This window comes from Sphaerulina musiva (genome assembly GCF_000320565.1).
Source record: "Sphaerulina musiva SO2202 unplaced genomic scaffold SEPMUscaffold_7, whole genome shotgun sequence".
In the NCBI taxonomy this organism is placed as follows: domain Eukaryota; kingdom Fungi; phylum Ascomycota; class Dothideomycetes; order Mycosphaerellales; family Mycosphaerellaceae; genus Sphaerulina; species Sphaerulina musiva.
In genome coordinates, this window is record NW_016017389.1 from 386,650 (window position 1) to 410,632 (window position 23,983).

The 23,983-nt window shown below is 51.7% G+C and overlaps 12 protein-coding genes across 12 annotated transcripts; 5 read left to right on the forward strand and 7 right to left on the reverse strand.

Moving 5' to 3' along the window:
• Positions 1–445: 445 nt before the first annotated feature.
• SEPMUDRAFT_150116 (uncharacterized protein) lies at positions 446–2,207 on the reverse strand. The gene has a single exon (XM_016905973.1). The coding sequence runs from the start codon at positions 2,193–2,195 to the stop codon at positions 525–527; it is 1,671 nt and encodes a 556-aa protein (XP_016759219.1). The 5' UTR covers positions 2,196–2,207; the 3' UTR covers positions 446–524.
• Positions 2,208–2,633: 426 nt separating this feature from the next.
• On the reverse strand, positions 2,634–4,236 carry SEPMUDRAFT_164676 (Mn2+ homeostasis protein Per1; the record flags this gene model as incomplete). Its single annotated transcript, XM_016908126.1, has 4 exons — positions 2,634–3,110; positions 3,164–3,944; positions 4,005–4,047; positions 4,114–4,236. 4 exons carry the CDS (start codon positions 4,234–4,236, stop codon positions 3,056–3,058), a joined length of 1,002 nt encoding a protein of 333 aa, XP_016759220.1. The 3' UTR covers positions 2,634–3,055.
• A 191-nt stretch (positions 4,237–4,427) lies between these two features.
• SEPMUDRAFT_150118 (uncharacterized protein) lies at positions 4,428–7,379 on the forward strand. The gene is made up of 3 exons (XM_016905974.1): positions 4,428–4,472; positions 4,523–6,894; positions 6,974–7,379. Exon 2 carries the CDS (start codon positions 4,543–4,545, stop codon positions 6,727–6,729), a length of 2,187 nt encoding a protein of 728 aa, XP_016759221.1. The 5' UTR covers positions 4,428–4,472; positions 4,523–4,542; the 3' UTR covers positions 6,730–6,894; positions 6,974–7,379.
• A 209-nt stretch (positions 7,380–7,588) lies between these two features.
• SEPMUDRAFT_142593 (uncharacterized protein) lies at positions 7,589–8,821 on the forward strand (the record flags this gene model as incomplete). The annotated part of the gene is made up of 1 exon (XM_016903006.1): positions 7,589–8,821. The coding sequence occupies one exon, from the start codon at positions 7,589–7,591 to the stop codon at positions 8,819–8,821; it is 1,233 nt and encodes a 410-aa protein (XP_016759222.1).
• On the reverse strand, positions 8,764–10,046 carry SEPMUDRAFT_68386 (HAD-like protein; the record flags this gene model as incomplete). The annotated part of the gene is made up of 3 exons (XM_016909818.1): positions 8,764–9,590; positions 9,658–9,734; positions 9,881–10,046. The coding sequence occupies 3 exons, from the start codon at positions 10,044–10,046 to the stop codon at positions 8,922–8,924; spliced, it is 912 nt and encodes a 303-aa protein (XP_016759223.1). The 3' UTR covers positions 8,764–8,921.
• An 874-nt stretch (positions 10,047–10,920) lies between these two features.
• Positions 10,921–13,470, reverse strand: SEPMUDRAFT_150120 (uncharacterized protein). Its single transcript, XM_016905975.1, has one exon. It carries the CDS (start codon positions 12,293–12,295, stop codon positions 11,672–11,674), a length of 624 nt encoding a protein of 207 aa, XP_016759224.1. The 5' UTR covers positions 12,296–13,470; the 3' UTR covers positions 10,921–11,671.
• A 186-nt stretch (positions 13,471–13,656) lies between these two features.
• On the forward strand, positions 13,657–14,955 carry SEPMUDRAFT_150121 (snare-like protein). The gene is made up of 3 exons (XM_016905976.1): positions 13,657–13,782; positions 13,859–14,257; positions 14,329–14,955. The coding sequence occupies exons 1-3, from the start codon at positions 13,762–13,764 to the stop codon at positions 14,500–14,502; spliced, it is 594 nt and encodes a 197-aa protein (XP_016759225.1). The 5' UTR covers positions 13,657–13,761; the 3' UTR covers positions 14,503–14,955.
• A 725-nt stretch (positions 14,956–15,680) lies between these two features.
• SEPMUDRAFT_142598 (thiamin biosynthesis protein (Thi-4)) lies at positions 15,681–17,681 on the reverse strand (the record flags this gene model as incomplete). The annotated part of the gene is made up of 6 exons (XM_016903007.1): positions 15,681–15,766; positions 15,916–17,092; positions 17,159–17,241; positions 17,307–17,456; positions 17,538–17,569; positions 17,635–17,681. The coding sequence occupies 6 exons, from the start codon at positions 17,679–17,681 to the stop codon at positions 15,681–15,683; spliced, it is 1,575 nt and encodes a 524-aa protein (XP_016759226.1).
• A 283-nt stretch (positions 17,682–17,964) lies between these two features.
• Positions 17,965–19,774, reverse strand: SEPMUDRAFT_118415 (uncharacterized protein; the record flags this gene model as incomplete). Its single annotated transcript, XM_016901428.1, has 3 exons — positions 17,965–18,005; positions 18,066–19,570; positions 19,632–19,774. The coding sequence occupies 3 exons, from the start codon at positions 19,772–19,774 to the stop codon at positions 17,965–17,967; spliced, it is 1,689 nt and encodes a 562-aa protein (XP_016759227.1).
• Positions 19,775–19,997: 223 nt separating this feature from the next.
• SEPMUDRAFT_150122 (Rad9-domain-containing protein) lies at positions 19,998–22,300 on the forward strand. Its single transcript, XM_016905977.1, has 6 exons — positions 19,998–20,122; positions 20,187–20,330; positions 20,378–20,516; positions 20,584–20,799; positions 20,852–21,612; positions 21,682–22,300. Exons 1-6 carry the CDS (start codon positions 20,009–20,011, stop codon positions 21,700–21,702), a joined length of 1,395 nt encoding a protein of 464 aa, XP_016759228.1. The 5' UTR covers positions 19,998–20,008; the 3' UTR covers positions 21,703–22,300.
• SEPMUDRAFT_88361 (RCC1/BLIP-II protein) lies at positions 21,870–22,967 on the reverse strand (the record flags this gene model as incomplete). Its single annotated transcript, XM_016910471.1, has 1 exon — positions 21,870–22,967. A coding segment is annotated over exon 1 (987 nt), but the record flags the coding sequence as incomplete, so codon positions are not given.
• A 154-nt stretch (positions 22,968–23,121) lies between these two features.
• On the forward strand, positions 23,122–23,920 carry SEPMUDRAFT_88362 (40S ribosomal protein Rps16; the record flags this gene model as incomplete). The annotated part of the gene is made up of 3 exons (XM_016910472.2): positions 23,122–23,352; positions 23,550–23,635; positions 23,756–23,920. The coding sequence occupies exons 1-3, from the start codon at positions 23,172–23,174 to the stop codon at positions 23,918–23,920; spliced, it is 432 nt and encodes a 143-aa protein (XP_016759230.1). The 5' UTR covers positions 23,122–23,171.
• Positions 23,921–23,983: the final 63 nt, after the last annotated feature.

Genomic DNA, 23,983 nt, shown 5'->3' on the forward strand with positions numbered 1-23,983 from the left:
ACATCCAGCTCGCCGAGGAAGTACCCAGCGCCAGCCTGGATTATCATGAGATTTTCATCGGAGTGCCAATGATGCCGCTCATAAGGGACGATGAGCCGGCTACACCCCATGAACACAACCGGCTTAGAAAAGAGAGGCTGGAATGGAAGCAGATTCCAGCGGCATACACCGGAGGACCACAGGGTGGTGATTCATTTTAAAATGCAGTAGTCGGAGAAGCAGAAGCGAGTGGACATCTTCGCGAGAGCAATCGTACCTACCCCCTTGGTACCTACCTACCTACGTTTGAAGATACCAAAGGGCTACCTCAAACATTGGTGCAAGCTGCTACGCGTAAAATCACGATGTCGAAGAACTTGGACTTGACTACCTTAGGTACCAATAGCATGGAGTTGGAGGCAGGATTTGGTGAGGCAGGATACCTGTTAGACAGACAGACAAATGGGTCATTTTCGTTATAGTATCGCTAAGGTACCTTATCCAACACACAACATACATTAATGGGTATCACTAGTTCTTATGATTCAATTTTTCTTCTCGTCAGCTTCCCTTTCGAGTTCTTCCACAATACCCTCTTCCTTCAGACTATCGGCGTCTTTCTTTCCGGCCCGGTCAACCCACCCATCTCCTCGAAACATTCCCAAAGTCTTCCTGATCACCGCGCCCTGCACAGCGCTAGGTTGTGCTTCATAAACGTAGTTGACAGCTGCTAGACTGGCGACGAACAGCAGCACGTCGCCGTTTCTGACACCTCGCCACCACCCACGTTTCTTGCCCACTTGATAGAACGAGGCAAGACTCAGACGGAAACTGTACATGAAGTTGTCTCGTTCCCTATTCCGAGCGACGTATGCCCACAGTCCGCCCATGAACCCACCCAAGAACCAGCGTTGTGTAGGTAGCAGGCTATGCGGAAGGGTGTTGTTGAACAAACAGATCGAGCCCCAGGAAGTGCCGATCGCGCCTGTAATGAAGAGCGACATCTGTATGATCCTCTGCGAGATTCGATTGAGGACTGGACTAGGATTCTTCAGGAGTGCCTTGTACGCCAGAAGCGCAAAAGCACCATATATAAGCGTGAAGAACTTCAGCACCGGTGGGAAAGCTGCGATCCAGTACTTGAGATATGTCCTCGCGCAGCTCGGGTCTTTCGGGTGGAGAAATGCACAGGACGTGTGCTTCGTGCCAGGATGTGCTGGTGCAGATATGGGTGATAAGCGTTGAACCGCAGCGCCTCCTGGTAGCGTCTGAGCATTATTCGGGAATAAAATTGGACTGATGAATGGCGGCCACTTCAGCTTGCTGATCTCAGCCAGACCGTCCACGATGTCGAAGGTTCCTGGCCAGCTTCTTCCAACAGGGTAGTCTTTCGGCCGCAATTGTATATATTCGGGACTTCTCTTTAGTATGAATGCTCCCATACTGTCCGGGAAACATTCTCTATCAAACACGAAGGCGTGGAGCAGCTGCCCACAAGCGAAAGGCATGATCAGCCAGCTGCCGAACCACCATGGCCGATCTTCACCCTTGCCCCAAATAAGACCATTGCTGGAGGCCAGGTTGTATCCATATTCCAGACTCCGTGAAAAGACATATATTGCAATCGTCACTCGTAGCTGCTCTGCAGGTGTCGCTCCCAAGCAAAATCCTGCCAACGAGGAGCCAATTGCCGGCGTATATCTGGATGTGAGGACCTTCGATATCGTAGGGTTCCTCGCGCGAAATGGCCCAGCATTCTCACGTTTCAGTTCGGCGCTCAGTCGTTGAAAGAAGCGATGCAGGATGCGATGGAAGAAAAGCATCGCGGAAAATGAGAGCGCTATGCGGGTATTCTTGTACTTTGGCGCAGGTTTCGTAGATGAGACCGTTCCTCGTCTCTGTGCAATTCTCGCAAGCATGAAGTCCACGCTCTTCAACACGGTGAACAGTCCCAGGTACACACGCAATGCGGCGCGTATCGATGCGACATTATAATCATCGCCCTCGCTGCTGCTTTTCGTAATGCTCTCATATCGAGATGGATTCGGTGTGCGTTTCTGCACTCGTTGCGGTGCTCGTGAAATCAGGTAGTTGTGCAAAAGCTCGTATTCCCGTGGAGACAGGGTGTATCGCAGGGCCGTCCGTGTGATGGGGTCGACGGGTCGTTTGCTGAGGCTGGCGGACGAGCCGGATGACCTGCCAGAAGACGAAGACATCCTCCTTCTGATTTCCCTCAGTGTCTTCTGCGTTGCCGCATTGGAAGATGGGAGAAAATTAAGAGACCTGACAGCAAGCTGCTGATGACAGTGATGATGATGGTCGGGCGCATCTGCAGGAGGACTCGGAGGCTGCTGGGGTGCAGCTGAACGTTCTGATTCGTGCCGAGGTTTCATCTGATAAACATCGTCGCACTCCACAACCACGGGCAATACCTCGCCACGAAGACACATTAGGCTGTTCACGCGAGGCATTGAGAATCGATGGGCGCATGTCGATGTCTAGCAGTACGGAGCTGCCTTACCTCACTTTCTCACGAAGGAAGGAAAAGACGTTGACACCCTTGGTGATAACAACATTTTCAGTTTTTGAGGTTTGCGGGGAGGACAGCGATCAAGGCTCTAGGAACAGTAGGATGATTCTGAGATTCCGCTGCTCCTTAAAAGTACATGCAGGTACTCAGATCAGCATGGCGCACTTTCAAATATGAGAGAAGCTCGCTCAATAGTCTAGCATAGGTAAACTCCCTCATCAATAGCTTCAGCAGGTTCACTGGCAAACGGCCAGTGTTCCGTCAGAGAGTAGACGTTCCCTTACAATGTGTTTGTGCCATACGGCTCGGAAGTGCTTTGATCGATTAGGGTCGGTCTGTTGACAGTACTATTGCGTCGGACAGAATCTGCTAGATAAATGGTGTCGGACTGGCATGCAGCTGCCAGATTGTGGTTGTGGTGCCCAGGATCTGAATCTGACTGGCATCTGCTGTGTACATGCATTGAACCTTGACGGTAGGCCAGCACGAACAACTGCTGTAGCACGTTGAGATATAGACGTAGGCCGAGGGACTCAGAGCTCAGTACTATTGCTTCAACCTCTCTGCCTGAAGGTCCTCGGAAGCATCTTTCAACAGGAAACTATGATTCAGAGTCAGCACGGAGCGCATCGAAACCGCTGCGAGGCGACTCACTTGTACCACCACACCGTCGGTATAACTGTGCCCAAGTGCCACAGGGCATGCGCATCCACCATGCCCCACCACGGCGGAAAGTCGAAGAGCTCCAAACTCATGGCGAAGATGATCCAGAAGACAATCAACCCAGGCCAAGCAGCCCACAGTCTTCCTACTTTTCTGAACCTCGACACCGAGAACCACGTCCACATCACGTTCGTGATGACTCCCACAACGACATTCGCTGCCATGTTGTAAGTGTAATCGAATCTGATGAATGTGAGGTATCCCACATGGCATGAGTACAGGCCAAGGCAAAGTAATGTCCACAGCCTCAGCACTGTCCCAGTCCTGCTACCGAATATGTCTTTCCGATCAAGTCTGAAGATCCGAATGGGTGCGTAGTACATCCCATACATGACGCTGGCTGCCGCTGCGAAGTAGTCCAGCTTTTCGGTGACTCCGCTATCTCTCATGTGGAAAATCATGCTGAAGGTCCAAGTCACTAGACCGAAGTATCCAAACCCCAAGTAGTACTTCCTTAGCGCGTATCGTGACGGGATCTGCTCTTTGACCTTGTTGATGCCATTTTGGTGGGCCATGAAGTTGAACAGGGAGAAGAGGACGGAGGCAGGCTCTTGCATACCGAAGAGGCGGTAGAAAGGCCATTTGCCGTGGAATTGGACGACGGGCGATAGGTATGGTGGATCGCGTGTCAGTCGCTGGTCGGTGACGACGTGTTGGCAGGCATAGTCGCACTCGGAGGGACATGTCCAGAGAAGGAGGCGATGGAGGAGTGCTAATCAGGATCGCAGCGTTAGCCGTTGACCGTCGATGTCGCCAGAGGAGGTATTCATACGTATACTCAAGCCATTCTCACCACAATTGGCCTCTTTGCAGTCCTACAGTGCCTTGTATTAGCCCCAAGTGGTTCCTGTACGCATGTCTCCTATCCAGGACGTTCTCACTTCGACACATTCTCTGAACTCGGGCAGATGGTCACCCAAACTTGCTGTAGTCACTCCCGCAAAGAGGGCGAGTGTAGATGCTATGAGAAGCAGCCAGCACTTCTGCCATGTTTGTTGCCGCATTGTAGCATATCTGGTTAGGCGCTTTCTGTGGTTGGAAGTCCTGTGAGAGAACCTGTTTTCCGCCAAGTCCCGACACAACAAGAAGCTTTTGGAACTACATGTATTCTGCCCTAGAGGTACCTCACATCACCACGACATGACCTACATCATCAGACAAAGCATTCGAGCCGGTATAGAAATGCCGTGACCGAGCCCCATGCACCACTAGCAGCAATGGTCTAGCAGGTATTTTCACAGTGAGTGGTGAGCATTGTGCTTACATACCAAAGGCTAAGTATCTCCGCCGCCCTCTTCTCTCGTAGCGCCATGACTTCACTAAGATCATCCCGCCGAGATGCGCCACGGAAACGGTACACGATAGACGCGTTCGAAGGGATTGAAGAACTTGTTCTCGCGTCTGACGAACACTCCGGATCCGAGGCCGTAGAGCAAGACGCTGAGGAAGATGAGGACGATCCTGGCTCCTTCCACGCTAGCGCAGAATCTGTGGTACCCAGCGACGGTGAGATGTCAGGAATTATCGAAATTGGCGCGGTTGAGGAGATTGAAGATGATGCCGACAGCAATGCTGGGGAGCACGACCTGGACGACAGTATTTCCATCGCTGATGACCCAGACGGGCCAATCAGCACGCCCAAACAGCGCGGTAAGCGCAAAGTGGGAGACGTCCACAACGCTGAGCTGGAGACTTATACTCGCGGTGTTCTCGACCAATCTCTGGTACACAACCGGATGTCTAAGCGTAAAAGGAGACTCCATTACTTCGGACCAACCAAAGACTGGTCTGATCTATGGAAGGCCAGGGCTAAGTGGGGCTACGAGGTCTGCTACCCAAACCGCAAACAGAAGAAGGACGGCTCTGGCGGTTTTGCTTACACAGCTGCGTACAATCGAGAACTGGCCAAGGTGGAAGTCAACTGGAAATGGTATCATGAGGGAGGCGGTAAGGAAGGCTTCAAGAAGCGCCTGGTTGTCAGTGCTTTGAGCGAGGCGGATGCTCAAGCGCATCTCCCACACGACGGTGAAGGTGTGCGAAGCGTCTTAATGGGGCCTGTTGATCAACAGAGGTTATATCACTTGCAGCCTCGGCAATTTCTGCCGCTAGCGACATCTTTCGAGTACACTCCTCAGCTTGGACAGAAATGGACGAGAACCCTGCCGAAAGACTATAAGACTGGATATCTCATCAACCTTGGGGCTAGGGTGCAAAGCCTCGACTGGGCGCCGAGCCAGCTTGGATCGAAACACTTTCTCGCGGTCGCAGTCATCCCTGAACGAGACGCAGCAGAAGATGCTCCAGCATTCTCACCACAGCCCGACTATGAATCCAGCATACAGATATGGGAGTTCACAGCAGACGCCACGGGGCATATTGCAATGGACGTATCACCTAAACTTCGCAAAGTCATCTGTACTTCAGTGGGTGACATCAAATCCTTGAAATGGTGTCCCGTCCCGGCACAACAATCAGCAGTACTGGGCTTCCTAGCCTTTATATCAGGTGATGGTGCCGTCAGAGTCATAGCAGTCGGGAGAACACCACCAGATGACTCAACGGGATACGTACTGGTTGAGAAATATGCCTTCGAGGCCCGACCTCCAAATACTATGTGCTCAGCCATCACTTGGTTGTCTTCTACACGCTTAGCGGTCGCCTGTGCCAACGGATGTCTAGGGGTCTGGGATATTGCAGAATCGCTAAAATCGCCCAATCCAAATCCTCGTCCCGTGATCTATGGCAGTCTCAGTCCTTCTTACATCATCGATATGACATCTGGGTGGCCCAGCCATCCGCACATGCTCATGACGACCTCCATGAACGGCTACGAAATGATTACTGACCTCTCCAAGCCGTCGCCATTCACACCTTGCGAGACAGCTCTCTCCCATCGTAGCCGCATGGGTCAGCCAATCATCAAGTGGAATGAGTTCATCAAATGTGCGTTGAGCGGCGAGGACAATCATCTCATACGAGCCTATCCACTCCGAAGGTGGTTTGGCACAATTGGGCTGCTGAAAGCCAAAAGCCATGTTTCGTGCCTGGCTGTCAGTCCCTGTCACCCTTTTGTACTGACCGGCACCGTGGGCGGGGACGTGTTGGGCAACAATCCCGTGCGGCGTGTTGCCGATGGAAGCAAGACAACTCTCTGGATGCAGACCTGGTTCTCGCATGAGTGGAGGCGCCCTACCGAAGAAGAGAGGTCAGGTGCGCGTCGTAACGCCACTGACAGCAGCAGCCCTGCTGAGCAGACCTCAATTGGCCGGAGCGGATTGACTAGGATCGTAGAAGGCTTCAAAGCAGAAAAAGTCACTCTCCAGAACAATGCTAGTATACCCTCATCCAATTCGATGCATGGCAAAGTATACACCACCATCTACGAAGCAAAGACTGCCATCAGTGCAGTGGCTTGGAATCCGAACCTCCATGTTGCTGGCTGGGCAGCAGCTGGCATGGCCGACGGCTTGCTCAGGGTCGAAGATATTGCTGGTTGATCGAGACACGGCTGGCTAATGTTCCTCTTGACGCGCGCTGTGCGAGCAAAATTTCTTACACGGCCAAGTGTCAAATTGTGCACTATACCGTGACTTGCTTGCCGTATCTCTGAGCCCTACGGACCTTTGTATGATCTTCAGTACAGGAATCGTGGAACATGCGCTGTGAGTAGTCGTCGCAGGACCTTACGGCACCCATGACCAGCCACTTCACCTAGATTCTGCTTGCTAACGACTTTTATAGTCGGAGATGACCTGACCAACTTGAAGCGCAGAGTTTCAGAGTCTTAGAATTCCGTTCACCCATCTGGACCTGCCTGCTCCAAGTAAAGCTGGACATTTGGCAGTAGAACCGATAACTCGTGCAATGCAGAAGGGCTTCTTGGGACATGAATATCTCTGACCGGCCTCTGGCAAAGAAGTGTTGAGCTGCGCACTGACATTGTACCGCGTGGAAGCAGATACTGTGCCTCTGAGCACTCATCCCGTCAACACAGGTTTCTGCAAGTGATTAAAGCTCACGATGGTTTGGCGGGACTGATTCATTGGATGGATAGTGTTCAAACAATGGTAGCAAGGCGCATGTCGAGAGTAGAAGGTAGCAATCAGGAAATGTAGCATAAAATCATCAGATGAATGTCGACACTTATAAAAATCACACTCGCTTGAACCCGGTTCATCGTTTCACTCAAATTGGCTAACTGTTCATCAATTTGTCACTAAAATTGACGCGTAGAGCTCTGTCTCCTTCAATGCCGAGGTCGTGTCGTGTCAATTTCGCGTCTCTAATCTCGCAAACTCCCTCCCAACCATCGACATACCTGTACCAAAAATCCCCTTACCAAACACAAAGTAAGCAATGAGCGCCACCACCGACCTACAAGCACTGCTCCGTTTCCTCTCCCAAGATGCCAAAGTCCCACTCGCCACCGCCTTGAGCAAAGTCAAGAAGCTACAAATTTCCAACCTCGATTCCACTGCCAAGCTCGCCCAAACCAAACCCGCAGAGTTGCAAGCCGTATTCGAAGATGAGAAACTCGTCAAGCAAATTCTCGCAGCTGCGAAACGAGTTTCGAAAAAGCGAGCTGCAGCAGCGGGCGATGATAGCGTTCTTCTTCATCCATCTCCGAAGAAGAAGAAATTGAAGAATGAGAGTCTATTTGATGATGATGATAAACCTCTCACACCAGCAAATCTCGAAGCATCTTTGCAACTACCATATAGCACATGCAACGCATCAGAGTTAGAGAAAATTATTCTCCAAACAAATCGAGCGCCGCTTGTGCTTGCATTTGTGGTGATTTTGCTCAAATATACGATGCCAGAACAGCCTTTGTCGAGTAGATTGAGTTTGGCTCAGGCATATGTGAGTGTGACGAGTAGATCTCGAGCAGTGTATTTGGGGATTGAGAGTGGGAAGAGTGCGGAGGAAGAAGGGTTTGGTGAAGGGCAGCCTGTGGTGAGTGTGGCGGGGAAGCAGATTACAGTGTTGAGGAGGTGGGGATATGAGTGGAAAGAGGAGGAGGAGGAGGTGGTGGTGGTGGAGGAGATGGAAGATGAGCAGAGGAGGAAGAAGATGGTATTTGAGAAGGGGATTGGGGTTGGAGACGGTGGTGCGGTAGCAGAGGACGATAGTTCAGGACTTGAAGCCTCCCAGGAAGAAATTCCAGCATTGTGGGCTCTTGATTTGGAAGCTTTGAAGAAGAAGTCTGGTAGCAGCAGTAAACAACCTACTGGTACGCAAGCTGGAAATCACAGCGGTTTGCCGATCTATACCCCTCAGTCTGCACGCGCGTATTTGCTCAAGTCCTTTGCTACTCCAGAAGTGGCAGATGGGCCTGCTGCGAAGAAGCTCTCGGCTACCGCGAGATTTACTGAGAAGGAGACCAACCTGGGGAAGCTGTTACGAGCCCTGGACCTGCTTTACGACTCTTGGACGCCAACTATGAGCCCTGCCGAGCTGGATCAGAAGACTTGGTCATGGTATGCAAAGGTTCGGCCCCCTGTGGAGGACGGTGTAGCTGGCTGGGGAGAGAAGAACCAGCTTAAGCTCGCCGATATCCTGGCATTGCGTTGTATGACGGCTACATGAGCAGCTTTGTCCGCTTCGCTCAGCAATCAAGTTCCTTCCTGCTTATGACTTCGATGTTCATCATGTTGGTCATTTGCGAATCTCATCGTAGTGTCGGAGCTCAAGACCTCGTTGGCAACCACTGGCCTAGCTTGTCCAGACTGCTGAACCCCACGGCCTTCGCACTATCGAACACCTCGTATAGACTTCCGACTGGCTCATCATCTAGCCACTTCAGGTCATCCCGCGGGCCAGTAGTTTCGCGATCGATCAAGACTGCTTTCCAGCCTGCACTCAGAGCACCGACGACATCTTTGTCAAACTCATCACCAACATACACTTTTCGCCATTCACCCGCGTCGTGTTTTCCATCATCCAATGCAACACTCAGTACCTCCTCCGCAGCTTGAAAGATACGCTGATCAGGCTTCTCGTGTCCAACATCATATGACATGACCGAGAAATCAACATCATACTCCTGATGATCTTTCGAGGCAGCAGCGAACGCATTATGGTTGCCATATCGCAGTGAACTCACTGTCAACCCCAAAGACGACAAGACATCTGGCACTCGATTATCCGAATTGGTGATGACGCCTATCATCACTCGCGTACATCTATCTTCTTCTCTTGCGTGGTGCGCTTCGCGTAGCTTCCTAATCAGTGGAGGAACATCGGGAAAGAGAGTATAGCCCTCATCGCACCAGAAGCGGTGAAGGAGTTTGGTCACCATGGCTTGTGGTACACTCTGATCTTCAGGAATGAGAGGCTTGAAAGTATTTGTTATAATCTGAAAAGTAATGCAATGGTCAATAACCATACATTTCTCTCGTTCTCCCTCGCCACGAAAAACTTACCCTACTCCACCACATCTCCGGATCCAATCCATTCATCTTCCCATAATTCGGATTCCGCTTCGTCTCATTCTTAAAAGCTATCAAACATATCATCAGCAAAAAAAGCATACCGCTTTCACTACAAACCTTTCAAAAAAACTTCACATAAAATTTACTCCACCACCAAACTACACTGCACCGTCCATCCATCACAGCAGCACAAAAGAAAAAGAATCTGCCTCACCAACTTTAAAAGCCCTCCCAACATCCTCATCCGTAAAAGACCCCGTCAAACCAAAACTTCTCGCGACATTTCCATATTGTTTCGCAATGGGGAGTTTCGGCGTGAAGAGTGTGCCGAAGGCATCGAAGCAGATGAGGAGATTGCGGGAAGCAAGAGGAGGAGGCATAATAGTTTTTGGGGGTTTAGTTTGGTTTGGGATGATTTGGGTTGTGGGCGGGGAGGGGGAGGGGAAGGGGAAGGAAAGAGAAGAGAAGAGAAGAGAAGAGAAGAGAAGAGATGGGCTATTGGGTCATGTTTTTGTTCTTGTTCATTGGAGGTAGGTAGATGAGTAGGTAGGTAGGTCAGGTAGGCCAACAACAGCAGTTCGTGTGTGTGTTTTTTTTTGAAGTGAGGGGTATTTCTTGGGAAGATGTGACGCTTCTTTTGCTTGTCTGTTGGATGAAGGGTCCGGTAAGGCTTGATGGAGTAATGTACTGATGAAGGGAAGAGATGCGAAGCGTACGGTATCCTCTATAGTATAGGTGCAGTTCACTTTAAGCACAGACCTACTTTTCTAATTCTTGGCGTTCATGTACGTTGCTTAGGTAATAAAGCAGTATAATGTACTTTAAGTACGACTCAATAGACTCGACTCTTTGCAAACTACTACTACCAACCGACATTTAACCCTCTAGAAGACAGACCTTGTTATAACGTAGGTACCTGATTCTCTTACTCATGAGCTAGCATATCACGAGCTTGAGAACAAACAGTGGAGGAATCATATACCCAATATGCATACATGTATGTATGTACTTTTCGAAAGATCCTCAGACCTAATAATCTTGCCCAGCGCAATACCAGAGTTTCAAGAATTCGTGCGCTTTTTTGCAAGGTCGAAGTCATCATCAGTTTTGATGCTAGAGTGTCAGACCGCAGCCTGACCACTGTACTGAAGCTTTAAGCATGCTTGTCCTCCCAAGATCTTCTCGCTGGGTCTTTCGAGTTCAAGGACTATCCAAGTTCGTCCAACGCGACTTCATGTAGCAGATGATTGTAAATGATATCGAGTTGATATCCTAGATTTGAGCATACACGTAGCTACTGTAGCTCGCATACAGTGAATTACCAGGTACTCGGACCCAAAACTTAGTAAGTCGGATTCTTGCCTCCTTGAACCCCACCTCTCCTCTCCTCACTTCATCCCAGGAGACCGAGAAGGCCTGTGCGATAAGTTCTCTTCACTCCCATCCGTAGGAAGAACTTTCTTCTCTTGACCCAAAAGCGCCGCTCTTCCCATTCGCCACTCTTCGAGACCTGATGTGCAAGTACACCAAGCTGCCAATCGCCAATGTTGAACACTCGGTCCGGAGGCCAAAGATGATTATGACCCGAAAGAAACTGGCTCGCCAGCCTTCGTCGTACAGTTCAATTCGGTCCAGTTCAGATCAGGTTAGTCCAGCCCAGCCCAGCAGAGAACATTCTAGACCCACAAGATGGAAGGTTTCTCTAAGTGTCATGTCAACTGTAGCGAACCCGCGCAGTGAGAGGCGTGACCCGGACGAGGGAGGCTAATGAAGATCTCGAAGAGGTATGCAGCCGATCCCAAAGCGATGCTCGTGATTCACAACCACAGGGAGCAGGTGGGCGCCGTCCTTGGAAGAAGTCAATCGGAGGGATTGGAGAAGAGAACTTAGTCCTGCCAGGTTTGGTGTAGAGAGTTCTTTGAACGTCATAGGCAGTGCCTCTTGTCAGAAGGAGAATGTACTCGACGCACAAAGACCAAAGGATGACACCTCACAGTTCCAATTCCTAACTGTTCTGTCCATACAACATCACTCTTCCCAGACCCCCCAAGTGAGCCTTTCCCGCTCTGATGGCCTCATCTGCCAAATCGCCCAGAGTGTACGTACTCGACAAGGGTGCCGTGACATCGTACCCACAGCAGTGCAGTTCCAACGCATGCTCAGGATGGTAGGGCAAAAGCAAATTCCTCCAGCTCTCATTTCTTTCGATTGGTGAGGTTCCAGTCATGGCTTCCGGGGGAGGCTGTCCTACCATGACTCCAGGCGTGTCCTCGGACCAGTAGAGCGAGATATTCATACTGACAGCGATCGCAGCCGAGGGCGAGTCTCTGTTGATGACTCGTGTGTTGGTCCAGAAAGGGTAGAGCAGATCGTCAATGTTAAAGAAGAATCTCTTGTAGATTTCCAATGCTTCTGCAAACTTAGTGACAGAAGCGCGTCTAGCGTCTGGGGGTTCGAGATGCATGGCCCTTCGTAGATCGGGCGAGGTTTTGATGATGGCATGGAGGGTGCTGTTGACTCGCTGGAGGACGAAGAGTTGTTTCCAGGCCGTCGATTGCCCGAGCTGGAACAGGATGGACTCTGCCAGTTCCGGAATCATGAATACGGTTGTCGAAGCATTCTGATGCATGGTGAAAAGATGGTGTTTGCAGGTGGGTTGTAGGGAGGAAGTGGCAAGCAGAGGTGTCGATCAGTCCAGCTGTCCCGGCACGTCTGCTTGAAGGAGTGATGCTCAAGTATAAATTGGTAGGGTTAGTGGTAGAGAAGTGGAAGAGTCGGGATGGCGGTGAAGAGCGAGGAGCAGAGCGCAGAAAGGCATTGCAAAAAGTCCGACGCGAATGCAGCCATGGGATGCAGTTGAGGCTGTAGTGGCAGTTACAGGCTCTGCACAGGTATTATCGCGGACATGGCGATTCATGCCAGCTAGGGAAGAGCCGCGTGGAATACGTCCGGCGCAGTCTCGGTCCAAAGTTTGTTTGATGGGCCCTTTGAATGGCGCGATGTCGTCCCTTCGTACCTGCCTTTTTCCAGGCCCAAAATTCCACTTTCATGAAACCACGATCGTCAGTGGCCACCGAAACAGTGCAGGGTGTTTTAGTCATGTGTCCAGGCATTATCATAGGAGGTAATGTATTCTCAGCCAGACCAAAGTAGTGCTTCCCACCTTTGGATCCACGGCATTTCCATCACTTGAGCACGGTATTTGCACCGCGGGCAGCCAGATAGTCCTGCACCTGTGTGGTATTCAGGCTTCGCACGACCGCATAGATCTCGGCATTGTAGTAGTACAGGCCTGACTTGGGGTCTTTATACTTGGCCGGCAGACCGGTCACATCGCAGTACTTCTTCTTGGGCTTCAGACTGGGCGCAGCAGCAATGCTGGTGTAGGTGACGCTGGGAATCCCCAGACCAGCCGTCGGCGGCGCACCGTTGTTCTGCTTTGCATTCTTCTCAAGAACCAGTCTGCTCAGGTCCTGACTGGCCTTCTCCGCGTTGGGGTTGAGGGAGGGTGTCGTGTCGGCGTTCTCGCTGGTGGGATGGGGGGTGCTCGCGCCCGAGTTCTGCTGAGTGTTGATGAGACTTTGCTGTTGGCGCTGCGCCTCGGACAGAATCTGCTTCAGGTTCTTATTGCGACGTTGCGGAGGTTTCCAGTTGGGATTGCGGAAGGGTTTGTGGATTTTGTGCATGTCGAGCGTGTCGAGCAGCGCGGCGTGAGTCTCATCGTTGGATGCCGTGGTGATGGGTGCCATGTTGTCGATTTCCTCTCACTTTCCTATCTCTGTTCTCTCTTTTCCTCCTATTTTCTGGTCCTCTCCAAAATGTGGGCGATTGCACAGTAGAAGTGAAGCAAGCGTGTCGAGCAGTGTTGGTAAATGATGATGATGGAGCTTCGTGAAACGCGACAAGTCACCACCGGCACGCATTCCCCCACACATCGCACCCACCACATCGATCGATCACACCCAAGGACACACGCGAGACGACACGAGACCAGGCGGTCACACTATACCACAACCCTCTCTCTCCCTCTCTTTTGCTCCCTTCTGCCTAGACAGCTAAGAACAACACAACCTACCCGTCTCCCATATCGCAGCCATGAAGATCCTCTACATCGGAGTATGCTTCCCCCCCTCCCCCTCCCCCCCCGTCCTGCTCACCCCTCCACTCCGCCCTGACCCAACGACCACACTAGATCCTCCGGAACGAATCCAAACCCGCAGTCGAACTCGCCGCCGAACGTGACCTCACCTCCTTCTCGCGCTTCACCCGCTCCAACGTCGGCGAATTCCTCACCGTCTTCGCCAAAACCGTTGCCGAACGCACCCAGCCTGGCCAGCGGCAAGACGTCGAGGAACAATCCTACACCTTCCACTCGTACGCTCGTTCCGAAGGCTGCTGCGGCATCATCATCTCCGACCATGAATACCCCAAGATGGTGGCGCATCAGCTGTTGAGTAAAGTCTTGGACGAATTCCTCTCGAGATACCCGCGGAGTGCCTGGGCAGATAGTAATGGGGAAGTGCCCTTTCCTGTGTTGGAGGAATACATTGTCAAGTATCAGGATCCGCAGGCTGCGGATAGTATTATGAAGGTATGTATACTGCCATACAAATCTCGGGAGAAAGAAGTGTATGGGGCTAATCATGCCATCTCACAACACAGATCCAAAAAGAACTCGACGAGACGAAAATTGTGCTACACAAAACCATCGAATCTGTACTGGAGCGAGGCGAGAAAATCGATAGTCTGGTCGCCAAGTCCGACGGATTAAGTGCGCAGAGTAAGATGTTCTATACGCAAGCGAAGAAGCAGAACAGCTGCTGTGTGGTCATGTAAACCCCACAAAGGCCCAAGGCACGATGGATGATGAGTTAGTTGGAGCAGGCTCCCCGAGGGAGAAAAACACCTGACCTGCCCCGCCTGGGAGTAGCACGAGACTCGTCGTTCGTACGTAATAAGGTACGGTATAGCAGGAAGAAGACTGGGTTGGCGTTCATGGGAGTCCCCGATACGAAATAATGAGAGATTGTGTGTGCGAGAGAGAGCGAGCGAGCGAGCGACATAGAAAGCGGTGGGAGTGATGGGAGGGAGGAGGGAGAGTGGGATGGGGAAAAGCAGCCCAAGCGACGACTCTCTCTTTTTTTCCACATTGCCGACGAGAGAAATCCAGACGTGTAAATTGCATGTCTGTCTATATTATCTTACGGTACATTACTGCAGCTATGATTGAGCGTCCACCCCTTACTTGCAATAGATACTGTAGAAACGCCTGATCGAGGCGAATGACGCATTTCGTCGAATGATCCCTACCTAGTACCTGACTGGACTGACTGATGGACTAGGTGAAGTAGGTAAGGTACCTGAGATATCAAACTGGTTCTAACTCAAGTCGAGTTCAGTCGAATACCTGGATCAACATCCCCAAGAAACAATGGCATGTATCCAAAGGAAAGCAAAAACACATAACATGTATGTTATTTGGCCATCCTCCTCTCTCTCCTATAACTCAGATAAGGTAAGGTACATGTACTTCTCACCACCCACCACCCTCCACCCTCCTTCTCCCTCCTCTCCTTCCCTCGTCACCCCCACAACTTGCAAACGTTTCATCATCATCATCATCTCCTCCCCTCCAACCCAGCCGCCGACGCCGACGCCGCTCCAGCCATCCACCAATCCATCGTCGAAGACCTTCCCCCTCCTCCTCCTCCTCCTCCTCCTCCTCCTGCTGCTCCTGCTCCTCCTCCTGCCCCTCTTCTTCCCGTATAATGTTTGCTCGGAGCCGTACTCGCCGTGGCAACGCTTTCTTTTCTCATGACATCGTCTTCATCCAATTCATCATCATGATGATGATGATTTTCTTGGCCATGATTGTTGTTGCTGTCGTCGTGGACAGCAGCGTCGCGATCGGACATTTCCCAGAAGCTGGTTTCCATCTACATGTTCGATAGAAGGGAGAGAGAGGGAGTTAGTGGGTATTGATTTCCTTTTTGGGGGTGCGTGTGGATATGATACTATACCCTTGTGGCGTGAATGAAAATCTTGGTTAATTCTTCGATGCGTTGGGGACTCTGCTTATGGGCGTGTTTTTCGACGAGATCTGGGAGGCAAGGAGGGAGCTTTTGTTAGTTGCTTTACTTGCATAAGAATTTATTCACTTTGCCTTGAGAAAGAAGGTCGAGGGCAAGTTGAATGTATCAGTTAGGAAAGAGGTGGTGGGTAGGTGAGTAAGGTGAGGTAGGTACTCACCACATCCAGTCTTGACAGCTCGAGTGTAATCGTCGGAAACGTAGTTGTCAATCCAGCTCTGATAACGATTGGAACCATGGCCTTTCTTCGACTTTCCATTCTGTTGCTGTTGTTGCCGTTGGGCTTGTTGTTGCGGTGGCTGCTGTTGCTGTTGCTGCTGCTGCTGCTTCTTCAACAATCTCCTCGCAATCTCGGCATACCCCAACAAACACGGCAAGAGCGCAATCTGCAGGGCCAAGAGATCCTCACTCGCGCCAATATCCAACACAAACCTGGTGTACGCCGTGCACGCCAAACTTTCCTGCTTCTTTCTCAAATCCTCCTCCTTCAAGCCAAACCCTTCCTCACACTCTCGCACATGCAAGCGCATTTCCTGTGAAATATGTCCCACCATCTCCGCACTCGCCGCAATCTCCTCCATATTTTTCGCCTTGTACGCGGCAAGGGCATTGGCCCTCGCAAAATGGACCAAGTACAGATAATCTTGAATCATATAATGTCGAAATCGCTCCACTTCCAATGTCCCCTCGCCCAGTCTTTCGACGAATTCGTGATGGGTGAACTTGTACCAGCACGCAACGACATCACTTCTTCCGAGCAGGTAATCCACAAACCCGCCAGGGGGAAAAGGCAAAATTTGAACCGAATGGAAATGATTGATGGGACCCGACCCACTCGCGTTGCCCAGTTTGAAAGCGGTTTTGATTCCTGCGTCGATATATCGACAAGCGGCGACAACGGCGGGAGTCATTTCGAGGCCTTGGGCGAGATTGCATGCCAGAGCAGAAGCGAGAGAACAGCCCGTTCCATGCGTATGTTTTGTTTTTTGGTAGGGGAATTCGATGATGTCCATGACTTTATCGGTTCCGCCACAGAGGATGTTGCAGACGAGCTTCTTGTCGAGTTCGGAGTTTGCGGTCTGGTAGGCATATGTGAGAGGGAAGTGACCACCTTTGAGGAGGACGTATTTGGGACCGAGAGTATGGACTTCTGCGGCGAGGCGTTTGAGACCTTCGAGGTTGTCGATGGGGAAGGGCTCTTTACCGGCTTTGCGGAGAATGAGGGTTGCTTCGGGAATGTTGGGTGTGAGGACTGTGGTTAATGGGAGCAGTTCTGTGATCATATTCGTGACAGCCTTTTCGGGGAGGAGCTGAGCACCACTTGTCGAGACCATGACCTTGAATCACGTCAGCATAAGGTACCTTTGAACACGGTTTATACAGGAGGTAGATTTCACGCATACAGGATCCACTACAGTGATGGGTATGTTGTGTTGTTGGATTGCATTGGCGACCACTGCGACCGTCTGGGCCGAAGCAAGCATTCCTTGGACACTTAGCACACTCTACAACGAACACGACGACATGTGATGATGATGCACGAAGAATTACCTGTCTTGAGAACATCGACTCCAATGTCATCAAGGCATGCATCGATCTGTTGCTGCACGAAGCTGGGAGGCGTCTCATGGATGCCATATACACCTTGCGTATTCTGTGCTGTCAACGCCGTTGTTGCGGTCATGGCATAGCAGCCATGTGCTGAGCACCATTATCAGTCCCGTTGCCCATACATGTATCTATCGCCCATCTGTCACGGGGAGGGGCTGATCTTCCACTTGCCAGCGATCACCTTCTGGTCGGCTTCTAGCCCACTAAGTGAAACCCTGGTTAGTTGGTGAACAACTTAAGTGTAATGTACCTGAGACATGTCACTTACGCTCCGCCAGAGCTGTCCGAGCCTGCGACGACTAGCACGCGCCGCATTCGGTCACTCATCGTTCCTGTCTTATTTTTTTGGTTTTGTCGGTGTTTGTTTGTGGATCCAGTTTGGAGCTCTCTAGTACGTTACAGACGGGTGGCGACCCTTGTCCGTGTCATCGAGATTGGCGTGCTGCGGGGCGAGGCGAGCCGATGACGTGGTGTAACTTAACGCTGATGGACGGCGGTGGGGAACGTGAATGGTTACACAGCAGCGACGAGCTGTGCAAAACCCGGTCACACCTTCCCTCCCACCTTCCTTCCTGTCGAAATCACGCCGTCGTGTCGCTCAATCCGAGTCGTCGGTGTCGAACTCGGGCATGTTGGGATCTGTTGCATGTGTCAGTCATGCTCGACTACTTATCATCGTAGGTGGGGGAAGGAGCATACCTCGCAGAAGCTGATACTCAAACCTCCCATCAAGTTTGGTGGATATCGCCTCTCGGATGCGCTCCTGACTCTCCTGGGACAATGCAGTATCGGGGTCGGCATTGTCCACCGCCAACACCAGGCCTCGGTTTCCACCTGGTGGAGCTGATGGAGGTAGCTCAGTCACAAACCTCATGATGCCCGATTCGGTAAACGTGGTAATTCCACTGAAGGTGAGAACCCGCAAGTGCTGCAACTGGGCCAAGCGGTTGAAGACCGCATCGCTAATGCCATACCCTCCGACGTAGAGATCCTCAAGGTGGGGCAGGCTATCCGCGAGCATGCCGATCTGAGTGTCAGTGAAGTAGTCAGAGATGCGGAACAGACTAAGCTCTCGCAAATCGGTCAACGACGTAAACGCCTCCATCAAGATATCAATGTCATCTCGGGTGATGGGATCGGGGTCGGCGAGCAGCAACAATCGCCTCAGGCTGGGCTGCTGGCTCAGAGCCCGGTGAAAGTTGCGATGCTCCCCCACCACGTACATGCCGCCCTCGTTGGCGTTGATCTGCAGCTTCTCTAGCTTGATTTTCTTGTTGAGCAAGACGGGGAGAAGCAAGTCGGGAGCGGAAACAAAGTTCGTGAAGCTGACTTCTTGGAGATCGGCACAGTTGTTCAACCACACCACCATCTGGAGGAATGCCTCGTTCTCCGTGGCCACGAGGTCCGGTGTGGCAGTTGGGGACGCCAGAGCGAGTGTGGTAATCGATGTACATCCTTGCAGCAAGGCAATTGCAGGCAGCTCGCTTTCGGTCAGACTTAGTTTCAGTGACTTCAAGCTAAGGCCATGGTGATTGAGAGCCGCACATGTCTCCGCTCCAATGCGGCATACACTGATGTTCTCAAAGTAGCTCAGGCTGTTGGGCTGCATGCCCTCAATAAAGGTGGCGATAGCATGATCCGCGTCATCGTTGAGAGATGTGTAGATCCTCAGGCAGCTCAAATGTGGACAGTGCTCGTGCAACTGCTTTTGTAGGATGTCGTTGGCGAGGGCTTGTCCGTCCCAAAGATCCAATTGTCGAAGCTCCGTGAGTCGAGGAGCCCAGTCTGATAGCACACTCGACAGCACGTTCGAATTGGTCGGCTCCGTGAGAGCTCCCAATAGCGGACTGTGCTGTGTCATCTTGTCTCCGATCGCAGTCACAATTTTCTTAATATCCAAACGAGCTGGTCGCCCTTTGGTGACAGATCCGGAATGTACGAAGCGAAACTGTGCGAGCTGGCCAGCGAAGAAATGCTTCGCAACCCTAACGCGGAACTTGCCCTCGTCGAGTATTTCCAGTAGGTCGGCCAAATCTCTCAGATCCAACAGTCGGAGATGCCGACAATACGGATGCAGAGTCTGTCCAAAAGCTGACAGAATGATGGAGCGCCATAGTATGGACCATCGTTGCACCGTCAACTCTTGCTCTGCCAGGGGGAGACCCTCACCACCACCACCTTTGACTGGGGCGGAGTGCGAGATACTGGATACGAGTGAGTGAGCATTGTGTTTCTTTCTGCAAAGATCTTATGGGAGCCTCATACCGGTACAGTGCAGCTATAGCGCCACTGTTTGCGATTCGAGCACTACTCGCGACGCAGTTGAAGAGAGTCGCGAAGTCGAGCCGTTCTGCGAGCTCTTCCGCGAGAAGGTGGAACAGGTCCACGGGCAGTGCTTGTGCAGACATCTGTGCGTCTAGTGCGATGGCGACTCCAGTGTTGATGGCATTGATACAGCGCACCTTACCATGTACCTGTAGTAATGGTTCGTCGTGGTGTTGCATCGATGTTCACAGAGCATCTGATGACGTTGTTTGGAGAGCGCGTCTGAGGCGGCGCGTCTTCAGCTGGGTCGCGCGCCAAGCCCAGCAAGTGACAAAAGCCTGGAGCAACGACGTCGACACGACAACCAGACGTCGAACATGGCCGTTCTGACCTTTTCACTGTCGCCAGAAGCGACAGGGAGAGTGTTTGAGCTGCTTCAGTGTCTGGCGAAGTTTGGAGATGCCGTGTCCATTGAGGCACGCACAGATCGGGTCTGCAATCCCTGTGCGCAAGGATATCAATCCTCTCTATTCATCTGCTGATACCCGCATGTAGTTTACCTTAACCGCACTGAACTCCTCCAGAACCGCATATGCTTCGTTCACGCTGGATGCGAGAGCCTTCTTCATCGACTATGACTTTGCGGCGAACAGCCAAGCCAGCGGCGGCGACAGGTTCACCTGCCAGCTCTACAACAAGGTACGAGACCAGAGATTGTCACCGATCCAGTGCTGAAGCATGCACAGGCTCTGCAGGCCGTCTTCAAAGGGCGCAGTGGTGACGTGAGGCGCCCGGAGACGATGATTGAGCGCTGCGATTTGAGTATTCAGGAAGGAGAAGGCAACGCAGAATGCCGTCTGATCATCAAGATGCTTTCAAAGCATGGTCAGTTTATTGAAACTGCAACGCAATGGAGCTAGTATTAGTGTTCATCAACTGACGTTTGGAACAGGCATGACGAAAACATATCGCTTGACATATGAATCTGTGGAAGTGATGCACGCACTCTTTGACAAGACCTCAGCTACTCAGGGATTTCGCATCTCGTCCCGTACCCTACGAGAGTACACCGAGCACTTTGGCCCAAAGACGGAGCAGCTTGACCTCGTAGCACAGGAGGGCAAGGTTACCTTCACGAGTTTCACAGAGAGGTCCGCCGATCAGAAAGGCATATATCTCATCCTCCCAAACCTCTTCTCGCCGCTGACAAGTTTCTGCAGAGACGCTCAGAGCACCACTTGAGACCGCGGTTGCCATCCATACCGAGGACTTTGAGGATTTCCACATGCAGGAAGATCTGCATATCGTAATCAATGTCAACGACTTCAGGGCTATTGCTATCCATGCCGAGACCTTGAGAGGCTCCGTGACAGCACGCTTCTCCTATCCAAATCGACCTCTGCAGTTCGAATACCAGAATTTTGGCGTCCATAGTGAATTCACCCTAATGACTACAGGAGACCGACGTGCTGGATCCTCCGCTCCCAAGCCGAACGCCAAATACGTATCAACACGACCAAACGGCACTTCATCGAGCCGACAGCCCTCGGTAGCTTCGATGCAAAGCGGGAGTCGTGCTCTTCCTGAGCAGCACTATCCCTCTCGACCAAATGCTGGGAAGTCGTTCTCGAGTCAAAGCCAACGTCCTCGACTCGGGCAGCAGGTGCGGCCAACATCTGGTACTGTGACAGAGGATGAAGAAGACCCTGATCCAGATAGCCTATTTGTGCCAGATGGAGGTGCAAATGATGATCAAGTCTGGGACGCCGCTGATTATGACAACAACAACGAGGACGAGATGCTTGGTTGGGATGCCAGTAATGACAATTTCACTGCCAGCATGCGTCCGACGATCCGTGATTTGAGTGGAAGAGGCATAGCATCGCAGACTGGCCGAGACACGCAAGACCCTGAGACGACACGGCCTCAGCGCCAAGCAAATCTAGGCCACGGCATAGATCCCACCCAGCGGCTCTCCCAAGTATGTACTCCAGCATCATGCCCTGCAGTATGGCGTGCTCATCAGTGCGGATTGCTGACCCAAATCCAGCTTCACGGAATGTTCGATTGAACGGTACCTAGGTTCTCAGCCCTCAAGTCGGCAGCTCACTGCGGCTCCAGTGCTTCGGATGTGATTACGAAGCTCGTTGCGCATCCTGCGAATATGTTTGTCGCTAGTTGAGACATGGCTACGGTGTTCCATCGACCTTTGACATCGCCGTTGTTGTCAATGTGCATACCGCAATTGCCATGTTCGCCCCAGCCCCAAGCCAAGACTCTTCCATCCTGTGTCAGTCCAAGGCAATGTTCGCTACCAGCAGCTACAGCACTGAGGAGTGGCAGGCCAGGTGGCGACAGCTGGCCATGATCGTTTCTCCCCCATGATCTGAGCTCACCAGACTCCATGAGCACGTAGATGGAGCCCCAAGAGGCGGCAACTTGTTTCCACCCACGCACACTGTCAGGAGCGTTCTTCTTCACTCCGAAACGATCACTACCAGCCAGACCCAATATCAAGAATTCTCCTGACGAAGCATCACCAAATAGACATGTGAAGTCCTTGCCACATACAGCATTGACCACCTTGAAAGGGACATCCTCAATCTTTCGAGGCCTCTGCACATTCTCTGCTGGTCCTCCTAACTGGCCTTTACGTCCTTTGCCCCATCCCCATGCCTCACCACTCTCGGACACTACCACGACATGGCTCATGCCCGAGGCAATCTTGACGATCGAGTCACCCGGAGGCAAAAAATTATCCATCGGAGTGGCTACCTCTGCCACAGAGATATCAGAACCCTTTCCAAGTTCACCAGAACTGCCCGTACCAGCGACGCGGAGATTTGCCTCTGCATCACAAACAGTAGTAGCAGACCATGTGGCAGCCACATGACGAACGAAGTCTTCTTGCTGCTCTCCCGCTAGTCCCTCTTGTTGTTGTTGTTGCCAGGTAGTATGAATGTGCTTTGTGTTCGGCACAATGCCTCTCCCGTCTGCATTGTCCCCTGTACTCGCGAAAGTGCCATCGTTGAAGATTGCTACTGTATGATTCCCTCCGGCTGCGAGTTGTCGTATGCCGGACGACGGTAATGGGATTTCGCCCTTGCATTCTTGTGGTGAGGATACGTCCTCTCCGTGGCCTATTCCTAGTTGGCCTGATCCGTTGGAGCCAAATGCCCAAAGCTTGTAGCGTGTTGGCTTTGAAGTACTGTTGTTCGTATTCATGGTAAAGGCTGAAGAGACAATTAAATATGTGTCGTACACTCTTTCGCCATGTCCTGTTACGAGATAGAAAGTATGCAAGTCACACTTCTCAGTTCTGCGTGTTATGGAGACTTTTCATTTGGTACATCGTGGCGAAGCCGAAGTATTGTAGGTAAGGTACATATGTGTATTGAGGTTCTCAACCTGAGGCAGAAACAAGCGCCAAGCCACTCCATCGCACTTCGCAACTTTTTGGAAAGGAATTGTTCGTACCGACGACGACGACACATCACCCAACGCTCCACCACCACATCCTCTGTCGACAACACCACCACCATGTCTGCCGTTCAGAGCGTTCAGTGCTTCGGCAAGAAGAAGACTGCCACTGCCGTCGCCCACACCAAGCAGGGCAAGGGTTTGATCAAGGTCAACGGCAAGCCTCTTTCGCTCGTTGAGCCTCAAATCCTCCGCTTCAAGGTCTACGAGCCTCTCCTCATCCTTGGCCTCGACAAGTTCGGTACGTGATGAATCAGTGCGTAGGCGATGGGAGTCGGGATTGCGCAAAGGAAAAGAGTGTGAACGTTGGGCAAGGCATGGGAACAATTGTGCAGGAAAGACATTGCGCCAGCAAGAGGAGGGGGTGGGAAGAACGACACTCTACAATCATCAGCATAGGGCACTTGGGGAGCATGTGCTAACAGTGCGTTATTACAGCCGACGTCGACATCCGCGTCCGCGTCCGTGGAGGTGGTCACACTTCGCAAGTCTACGCGATCCGTCAGGCTATTGCCAAGAGCATCGTATGTCCCACCGAGCCTCCGCAAGTAGGCACTCGGCCGCCGCATCCACAGGATCGAGCGAGAGAAATAGCATTCCCCGAAACATACATGGAGCATGAGAGAACTGACACAGAAGTGTAGATTGCCTACTACCAAAAGTACATCGATGAGCACAGCAAGAACCAGCTGAAGCAGGCTCTCGTCGCGTACGACCGTACTCTGCTCGTTGCCGACAACAGACGTTGCGAGCCAAAGAAGTTTGGTGGTCCAGGTGCCCGTGCCCGTTACCAGAAGTCTTACCGTTAAGCGGTACGAGTCTTCTATCATGGATGTTGTCACGATCAAAAAGCGCTGGTGTTTGGTTTGCTA